The following is an 11,006-nucleotide window of genomic DNA, read 5'->3' on the forward strand; positions in this document are numbered from 1 at the left end:
CAACTATATTCTTGTTTTTATTTTTGACAAAACTTAAAACAGCAAAAAATCCCATTGAGCTGCCAGAAACTGTCACAGTATGAGAAAAACTAAAGCATATATGAAACCGATGTCCTCGAGAAAGTGACTTAAACACACAGCAAAGAAAGCCAGCTGTGAAAATAAAGTTAGATGTCGAAGAAGAGTCAGCTTTTAAAGAAAAAACATACGGCTGCCAAAGGTGTGGTGCTGTCTGAACATGTTAAAACAATGGATCGGAAACAGCACACTTTAATGTTTAATGTAACGGGAAATATGCTTATTTGATTCTCGTGGAGAGTTACACAAGAAGAGTGATACATCTCATCTCTATGCGCTAAATATACGTTAGCATAACACAGCCCAAAATTTGCTAGCCTGGCTCTGTCCGAACGTAACAAAATCCAAACGTAACAAAAGTGTAGCAATGACGAGCTGTGGTTTTACAGTTATGCTTTAATTTAATCTTTCTCTTCATATTTTTCTTCAATCTTTATTTAATTTGCTTTACGCAACATTTTTGCTTCACTTTACTTCACTCAGACGCATTTTTCTGACTGCGCTGTGGTTATGGTTTTGTTTTCATGGTTGATATTTTTCCATTTTCAATTTCTTTCTTGTGTTTTTGTTTTGATTTCTGCTTTTTCAAAAGCACTGAAACACTGAAAGAATCAGAGAACATTCTCCTACTGATACTACTATTACTACAGGTGATATTAGTGATATTATTACTATTATAAATAATGTGCATAGACGGGTCATTTCCATTTTTGTGTGGTGAATATCTAATTCATTTGCATGACACAGCCAAATGGTTTATAAGTTTTATTAATGAAACTTAATTTAAGCAGTGGAAAATACTATATTATAGTATAATATATATTTCTAGGGATCTTATCTATGAGCCAGTTATTGTGGCAAAACAGTGATTTCAGAGAATAGTGACAAAAATGAGTCTTTACTATGTACAATAGCTAAACAAAGGCAAATTACTAGAAGCGGTTTAAGGCAGCTGGACTGTCTATGTGTGTATATGTTTGTGAGCTCACCTTGCCAATAACAGGGATATCCACGGACCCCCAGGTATCCGCCCCCCAGTGTACCATACCCGATGCAAAGTCTGCGGTCACTATTCCAAGGACTGGCACACAACCACAGAAACAGACACAATGAAAAGGAATAACATACGTTGTTATTAGATGTGCAGGCAAACAGCAAAACACAACTCTACAACTGTTGGAAAAACCTCATGTGGACAAGAACAATGATTTAGGACTGCACTGGCTCTCTCACGAAAAGGATTTCCAACATTTATAAAAATGTATTTCTAACTATTTCATAGTGACTTTGATGGGTGATTTTATAATATCTTCATCTAAGCTCGGTCATTTCTCTGCGATCGTGGTCTTTCTCACCGATGCCGAGGATTATCTTGTAGATGTGAACTGTGGAGAAGTGCAGGAGGAGGAAGGAAAAGTTGATGATGAAAAGGAAGAGGCACAGAATCACACACAACCACTCCTGCAGCCGCTTACCTACAGAGGAACAAGGGCACAAATGGAAAGGAAGACAAATTTTAGCTATCTTAGCATCAACAAGTCAAAACACAGATTATATTGTTCAGTAAAGGCATTGTTATTATTGAGAGAAGAGAAGAGAAGAGAAGAGAAGAGAAGAGAAGAGAAGAGAAGAGAAGAGAAGAGAAGAGAAGAGAAGAAGAGAGAAGAGAAGAAAAGAGAAGAGAAGAGAAGAGAAGAGAAGAGAAGAGAAGAGAAGAGAAGAGGAGAGGAGAGGAGAGGAAAGGAAAGGAGAGAAGAGAAGAGAAGAGAAGAGAAGAGAAGAGAAGAGAAGAGAAGAGAAGAGAAGAGAAGAGGAAGCTGAAGACGAGAATGGAAAGAGAGTTGAGGGTGTTGGCGCTGAGGCTCTGATGTGTTGTATTAATGACCTGGGTGAGGTCCCTGCAACCACTGGGAGAACAGCTCACTTCTTACTGAGGGTCAAAGGACCATTCAACCACAATGACTATGTGTGTGTGTATGTGTGTGTTCAGGGTGTTAATATATAATCAGTAAGATGAAGACAAGTGTAGTCGGTGCTGTGGGGTCATGACCTCTTATATGTGAAACACCAATGCTGACGCAGCACCAATCCCGCATGGACACACACACACACAGGCGGTTTTAGATGGGAGGTAGGCCTCTGCAGGGATAAGGCCAAACTCATAGGTCAGCAGTATTAACTGAGGACAGAGGGAGAGGGACCAACTAAAACCCCTTATACTGAAACTCACAGATCATCAATATTATAAGAGAGAGACGAGAGGGTCAAACTCAAAACTCTTCAGCCACACAACCCTGAAGATTAGAGATACTGAATTATTGAAACACATGAACACATCGTTCATCTATAGCCCATTTAATATGGCCGGGCGCCGTGTCCTACTGCAAAGTCTTTCATGAACTTACATCTCTTTGAATTGTCACCTTCTTTGCTTCCTTTCTTTGTTCTGACTTATCAGCCCAAGCAGGAAGTTTGATGACAGAATATGTAAGCCACTTAAAAATAAACCCATCCTCGCTCAAATGACAGCCCGCCCTCATTCCTAACGAGAAAGCGGTTGGATGGGCCAAGCACTTTCACGCAGGAAACCAGGGTTTGTGTCCCAGGTGAAGCCAAAAGTGAAGGCTGAACTCTTTTGTAAATGAAGCAACATATCACAACATATGGAAGTGAACGTATGAAAGTAACATATGTAACTAAGGGCGTATTCGCACCTGCCTTGTTTGGTTCGAACCAAACAAACGAACATACGAATACGAACCGTCGAACAGCTGGACCGAGACCCAGCCGGAGAGGTGGTCTCGGTTCGCTTCCAAACGAACGCTGGTGCGGTTCGCTTATGTGAAAGCGACCACACTCGGTCCAACCCAGTTCTAAAAATTCTATGCCTTTTTGGACACAACGGGCTCCCGTTGCTGCGGGCATTATGGGAAATATTGTTTTGATTAGCGCGGTAACTCTAAAGATTATCAGCGCGTTGTCAGACCATCGGGTTAAAACGAGTCGTGGCCCAACACGGAGCGCACAACGAGTGCAACACGCTGCTCCATAATCTCCATAATCCCCCCCTTGTTTTTTACCATGTTACTCTGCGTTACCCCGACCATTTTGTCCAATGATTGAATGATCTTTGCACACGTGTGTTTACTGACACATTCTGGGTCTCTTGCGAAAATTGCAAAGTGAAAAGGAACCGAACCAAAGACAGCGGACCAAAGGACTGTCCTGGCCTTAATACGCCCTAATGTCTCTATTCTAAGGCAAACCACGATCTTGTCCTTAACCTAACCAAGCAGGGTTACTGCCTAGACCTAACCAAAGAGTGACAGCTTCGTAACATTGACCGTGTGTTTGTTATTGTTCTCAGCGAGCTTTATTTTAAGTGTAACTGGACGTTTTTAATTGACATTCTATATTTATAATTCGCTAATTTGACCTTGCACAGCGAAAAATGACAGTAAGGGGTCCCAGTGCCTTATAAAGTGACCAAGTGTCTGTATGAATATGTTAAAAATGTACAAATATAAAGCACTAAAATGTAAACCACCGCTGATCTGTTACTTTTGTTCTTCGTCTCTCATCCGCATCACTCCTCATCTAATTCGTCTTTCTTTGCCAGTCTAATGTGCTTTTAAAACTTTAATGTGTTCAGATTCTAATGTATCACATGGCACTAGCAGCCTATAAGATATTCATGACAGTTTTTTTAATAAAGCACACAGGCCTGTGAGTGTGTGTGCCTATAGGCCGGTGTGACTATGAATATGCTATCAGCCTCTCATAAGGTATGGACTGAAGAGGTCATGGGAGATTTAAAATATGTGATTATGGATACTTAACGAATCATCAAATGTGACCCTTCACCTTCTAAAAATAGAATAGATGGTATCAAAGGTGTGGGGAGGCAGGTGGCTAATTCAACTGTAGATGGAAGTTCAGCTTTTAAATGAGTTTGATGTTTTGAAAAACTCCATTGTTCCCACTGTTGACTGTAACTTGACAAGGAAAATGATCCAGTGTTTCTGCTTATTCTGGATGCTGTGATGGCCCACACCAGTTAGCTTTGTTTAGCATAAAGACTGGAAACAGGGCTATCCTGGCTCTGTGCAAAAAATGTAAAAACAAAAATTTGCTTTTACAGGATCATGTGTGAACGCATTTCTTGGCTGGGAGCAGTGTTTCCTGGTTTCTCTGCGGCCTGTTGGGCAACCTCACAGTGACAACCTCGACGAAGTCACAGCGTCTGGCCAACACCGAAGTTTGGAAAAGATTAAAAAAAATGAGATATAAAGTGTTCATTAATGAGAACCAAGTTAACTGTTTCCAGTCTTTATGCTGAGCTAAGATAACTGGCAGCTGGCTGCAGCCTCCAACCTCATACAAGGTGTTGATCTTCACTTCCAACTCCAATTCTAAAAAAGCAAATTCACATTTCTCCCAAAACCATTATTTTAATAACATATATATATTAATATATATAATAGCTAAAGGGCATGAATTACCACAGCCAGATGGCCGGGCTGTGGCCAAAATGCAGTTTCCACCACACACCCAGTTTGGCACGCCCTTTCTTCAACTGGCCGTTGTGCCCTTGAAAGGAAGTTGCAGATTTCCTCATTTAAGAATTCACGCAAAGCAGCAAATAAACAAACTCACATCTTCCAGTGTCTCCATCATCGTGCTGGACGTCAACAATAGCACGAGATTTCTCCCACTCAGTAAACATTTACAGCTAACAATGAAGCAGGAGCAGCTTCGCACTGTGCCACTGAATTATTAATATGAGGTTTACGATAATGCTGCATAGCGTCAGCTAACTATGAACATACATGGAGTTCAGAAATTGCTGTGATAGACACTTATCTGTATACGGCATTCAGTGATTTTCAGTTTCCAGTGATGATGGCATGTGTCCTGAGTTCAAATCCAAAAGGACGCATTAAAGTCACCGTCGATGCGCTCAGGGGTACCACCCTGTTTTTAACTGATGCTACATGGTGAATTAACTGTGTTAGGAGTTGATGTTTAATTCGGCGTTGATACACCAACCAGCCCGTTTTCTATTTCGCTTCTCATTCCCACTGAAACAGCACAGGTACCCCCCCGCAGGCTGGCAAGGCGTGAAGGCGACGAAATCTGTAAGTTTGTACAGAAATAATTTGTCTTTATGGTTAATATTAATGGTGAACTGACAAGAAAACTGTCAACATATGATGGCGCTTTTATCTCGTGTTTCTAGAGTGTTTATGCAGAGACGTATAACAAATTATCAGTATGTGAAAAAGAGAGTGTGGCGTAATACTTTGACCGCAGAGTGCAGCGAGCTTCTGCTCAGTTCCAGCAGTACATTTTCTAACATTCTGTCAGCACAACAGAAACAGCAGGTAACTGCTGAAGGCAGTCTGATATTCACTGACAGCTTAGTTATTGGATTGTTTAATGGTTCCAGTCTAATAACAAAGCATGTTGGTACTGATTACAGACACACTGTATCTAACTGTACTCAGTCTCTAATGGCCCTGTGTGTGCATTTTTTTAACTACTTGGTCTGAGGGGCTGATTTATCTTCTATCAAAATGCTATGAGACTGCGTCCTAATGATACATTAATTCATTGTTAATGTTAATGCATTATCCCCGGATTAATTAGGCCTATTCCTTAAATAATATGGGTCCTGCTCACAAGACATTAAACAGGCCGGGCCAGTATGACGCCTGTTTGAGGCATTCCAGTGAACACTTGAATTAAAAAGAAGAAGAAGAAGAAGAAGAAGAAGAAACATCCTTTATTTGTCACAATGAACACAACATGCAGAGTTGGGGGGGGACTGCACACACGCCATGTATATGTGAAATTCTTTCTCCGCCTTTGACCCATCCTTGGTCAGTCCTTCCTCCGCGGCAGACCAGGAGCGGTGGGCTGCCAGCCGACCGGCGTCCGGGGACCCAGTTCTTTTCCGTCACTATTGGTCAGGTGGTGATCTTTTATGGGGGTAGGGGTATTTTCATGGAGGATACCCCAGGTGAGCACGGGGAGAACATGCAAACTCCACACAGAAAGGCCCTTTTTCCTCAAGCAGCAGGCACTGAAGGCATGGTGGATGGGACCTTCTAGCTGTGAGGCGACAGTGTTACCACTTGTGTCACCGTGCCACCTTAATTGAATTTGTTTAATTTGTGACACACATTGAGGTAAATTTCAATGTTATCTAAAGGACGCATGACTGTTGCTGAATACAACCGCAACAGAAAAGTCAGCAGGTTGTGGAAAACGACTTGTTCATGAGCTGCACAAACTGAAAGAGGAGAACTTCATTTCCAAAGAAACCCGGCGTGAAGCACAGAGAGCGTGAGAGGGTTTACAGCTGGCAGCAACCATCCAAACATCTTGTTCTCAGATTTTCTGGTCACTCATTGGCTTCCCTTTGTGGTTTGATTGGTAATCCTGGTAAACAAGATGATTTTTTCTTCATCTCATTCCCAACAACAACAACAACAACAACATCACTGCACCACAGCGCAGGTCCTATACTGTGAGTGAACACTGGAGTCAGTGCTGGTTTAAAGGCAGCGGTCAACCATGAGGTGTGCTGCTGTCCTGTTGAGCACATGTATCACAGGTCTGGGGAAAGAGCTTCATGTGTTAGCATCACAAAGCCAGCGTAATGCGTCTGAGTCCACACAGCTTCAGTCCATGCTGAGGTGATGTAGAGCACAGTTAGCTCTGTTGTCTCCAAGATTAATGTGACACCATTTTGTCCACTCTGCCCCAAGGTGCATACATACATACGTACACACACAAACACACACACACACACACACACACACACACACACACACACACACACACACACACACACACACACACACACACACACACACACACCTCAAGGGATCAGTACACCAAAATTCACTCTCTCCAACTCTCTCCCTGCACCTGCACCCACACACATACACACTCTGAACACAAACACACATCTACATTTGTGAGCACACACACACACACACACACACACACACACACACACACACACACACACACACACACACACACACACACACACACACACACACACACACACACCCTCTGACACACAGTCCATCTCCGTCATGTACGCACACACACACATAAACACACACACGATGCAGGGCCGTGGAGCAGTGGGGCGGCTGTCAGGTGATGTGCGTCAGTCCTTGGATCCTCTGGCTCCCTGGTGAGGGAAAGGAAACTAGGACAGGCCTCTGCAGAGCGCACACACACACACACACACACACACACGCACGCACGCACGCACACGCACACGCACGCACACACACACACACACACACACACACACACACACACACACACTCCCTCTCTCCCTCACACACACACACACACACGCGCACACACACACACACACACACACACACACACATAAGCCCCTGTCCCAGAGGCCATGGCATTGCTGGATATCACACACAGCTATAGACAGACACACAAAAACAGCCTCCAGAAGCACGTATGTAATTGACGGACATATCTCAAGTTGGTTCAACATTCATACACACTCTCATCGAACACAAACCTCTCATTCTATAGCACACACACACACGCACACACACCCCCAACCCGCCTTTACTTGGCATACAATTTCAATTCAACTCAGTTTTATTTATATAGCACCAAATCATAACTGAAGATGTCTCAGCACACTTTCATATAGAGCAGGTCAGGACCAGGCTCTTAAACACACACACACACACACACACACACACACACACACACACACACACACACACACACACACACACACACACACACACACACACACACACACACACACACACACTTGGGGCCAGAGCAGCACACTCATTAATATCACATTAATATAGTCGTTCTGACAACAACTGGCTCCCTGGCAACCTCTCTGCCATCGCTCACCCAGCAACACCCCCACCTACAAGCGTGCACGTGGGTGTGCACAGGGATTTAACCTGGGCGGAGCCAGGGGAGGGGAACGAGGGGCGCTAATAGGCTGAAATTAATCAATGCCAGCTGATTCGCTGTCTGGGGAATGAGTGGCGGCATCAAGCAGGAAGGCAACACGTTCTGAATACTAATGGACGAGTGGAGGACAGACAGATAGCAGAGCCCTTCAGCTATCACTGCTGTTTGTTAGCAAGCATATAGGAAGAGGGACGGAAATACACGGTCTGAGCAATATTCACCTACACTAACAAGCAAAACAAGATTTAAAACCAAGATTAAAATCCAAATTAAATGTGCTGTTAGCTTGTGTGTCCAGGCCACTGTCAACCGATCCGGATCCAACCACACCCACACAGTCCTGATGGAGCAGATTAACTAATGAGGCTTCGTGTGTTTAACTCATCAAGTTCATATGATGTAAAAAAAAAAAAAAAAAACTTTAGCTTTCATTTTTGCTTATTTGAATATTTAATGTTAATCATGGAAAACTTTTGAAACCAAATTTTAAAAACCACACGTCAAAGAATAACAAGTTTGCCTTAACATGTTTTGATTTATTACTATTGTGTTTACAGACGTCATCACAGCTCTGCATTTTCATGTGCTGCAACAGGCACAGCTTCAACCCTGCACAGTACAGAGATCATGTGGACTCGCACAGACCGCGTCACGTGTGCTCTCACCACATTTGCTCGTACTTGTACAGCAAACATTAAGTTTGGAAGAAGAGAAAAGTTGCAAAACATAATGTGTAACAATGCAGGGTTAGGGTTAAGAAGTGCTTCTACAGACTGTGCTTCTGTAAAAACAGATTTGTGTATATATATTTATATCGTTATATTTTTTACTTATTGATATATTTTTACCACCTCACTAAAGCAAATTCCTCGTATGTGTAAAATCGTACCTGGCAATAAAGCTTTTCTGATTCTGATTCTGCAGGAATGAGAGTTTTGTCCGGAAGTCCATTTGCCCCAGTGCATTCTGGGAAACATTCCCACATGCCTGCTCCAAGGATGCTATAGCGTTTTTATATATATCCTCCTGACTACCAGTAGTTCAAATGTGTCCTCTGTGGAGGACATTTGCAAGCCTAAACACTGCACACGACTGAATGAACTCAACCATACCAAATGTGAAGGGGCGGGGCTTTGGTACCTTTCTCTCTCTCATTAAGAAAAATGGCGTCCATCAGCGCAAGCGCATTTAAAGAGAAGAGGAAAAGTAAGTGCATAATACTTTTTATTGAGCAAATTTTGGCTTGAAATGTTTCTGGCATATTTTATGCATATTTCTATTTATTTATCTTAACAACACATTAAAACATTGTCTGAATTATTTTGACTGTATTTTAGTATAGTGTTTCAAAAATGTCCTAAAAAACAAACTTTTTTTTTTTTTTTTTATGTTTTCAGTATTGTAATTACCTTACAAAGATTGCGGAATTTAAAAAAAAATAATAATAATAATAACTGAACAATATTTTTTTCCTGCTAGTCAGGAGGACATATATCCATATATGTATATATTCTATAGGATCTTAACGTCGTCGTCTGTAAAGTTTTTGTTTTTGTTGTCTTTATTTTTTTTATTTGCTAGTTTAGTCCACAGCTCTACTTGGAGGCTACTTGACCATCTTTGGTATTCTGGGACTGTTTCTGTATGTAAATCAGCCTGTGTGCATGCAAGCAGATGGATGAAGAGCAGATTCATCACTGTTCTCTGGGTGATGTTCTCACAGACATTTAGAACTGACTGTTATCACTCAGTGCTGCTATATTACTGAATGCAAATCAACATTGCACACAGACTGCAGAGCACATATGACATGACCTGTAGTCCTTTGCTGTGCAGTGTCACACAATATGTGTCAACCACCAAGGACATGAAAGTTAAAGCAAGGAAGTGAGCTCACACAGCCATGGACAAACCAAAGTAGGGTTCCCACTCTTTTCTGGAGATCATTTTCCAGCACTTCTCCACAACCCTGTCAGTGATGATCTAGCTCACATATGTCAAACTCAAGGCCCGCGGACCAAAAACAGCACCAGCACCAGATAATATCTAATTATTACAAGAGCTGGCCCGCCAGTGTATTGCACGCATCATTAGTACTACAAGTCCCACAATGCACTGCTAGTGCATTGGCATGTCAATCAAAAGCCCGCAAGCACGAGTCCCTGCCCCACTGGTCCATCAGCAGCCTGATGGAGCTCGTTACCTGTGGTCACCTTCTCCCCGAAAAATGGCTAAACGGACAGTGGACTTTGAAAGCAGGTGGGAGGAAGAGTGTGTGTCCGTGGATATGAAGGACATAAAAACAGGAAAGAAATGTTTAAGTCAAGTCTGACGCACAAAAGAATGATCCCAGTCTTTTCAAACAAGGAGAAATACCGTTTGTGAGGTAATTCAGCGTTGTTTTTCTGGATCGGTATCGGCCGATTACTAAACCTCAGATATCGGTATCAGAGGTGAAAAAAGCGGATCGTGCATCCCTAGCTACCATGTGACATAACTTCGAGGTGTGTTAACAGCTTCTCCATCTCCATCTGAAAATCACTGTCAGATGGCAGTGTTATCCATCCTGGGGAGCTCTGATAGATAACCTCGTAGTTCATTCTGAGCTTAATGTAAATCAGAGAATGCAGAAAAAACATGATTTTCCTGGACATTTGACTTCTTCTTTTATTTTCCACGTGTTTTCCATGACTGAAATTGGTCAACTATTTTCCAGGTTTCAAGCCTTCTCACAAAGGAGAGAACACAAAAACAACAATCAAGGGAGGCAGCTGCACGCATGCTGAAAATCCACCTACAGAGTCTTTGCAAATGCAAACACACACACCGAACAGCAAACCTGACGGCTGAGCTGCCAGCACATGGCCAACCACACCCTTCTGCTTTTTTTACTTTACAGTTTGCCTCTGAAATTAACTGCATTTACAAACAGTTACTTA

The 11,006-nt window shown here is 42.4% G+C and overlaps 1 protein-coding gene across 2 annotated transcripts in view; it reads right to left on the bottom strand.

Moving 5' to 3' along the window:
- Positions 1-11,006, bottom strand: part of LOC139338111 (plasmanylethanolamine desaturase 1) — a 44,941-nt gene that overhangs the window by 24,589 nt on the left and 9,346 nt on the right. Inside the window, exons 2-3 of one of the 2 annotated variants that reach the window (XM_070973038.1) lie at positions 1,434-1,553; positions 1,068-1,159 (exon numbers count right to left, since the gene is read on the bottom strand). In XM_070973038.1, coding sequence (XP_070829139.1) covers positions 1,068-1,159; positions 1,434-1,553 — 212 coding nt within the window. The remainder of the gene's footprint in view (positions 1-1,067; positions 1,160-1,433; positions 1,554-11,006) is intronic. The other variant, XM_070973039.1, reaches the window with a different exon arrangement.

The sequence above is a fragment of the Chaetodon trifascialis genome, chromosome 10, assembly GCF_039877785.1.
Source record: "Chaetodon trifascialis isolate fChaTrf1 chromosome 10, fChaTrf1.hap1, whole genome shotgun sequence".
NCBI lineage: Eukaryota > Metazoa > Chordata > Actinopteri > Chaetodontiformes > Chaetodontidae > Chaetodon > Chaetodon trifascialis.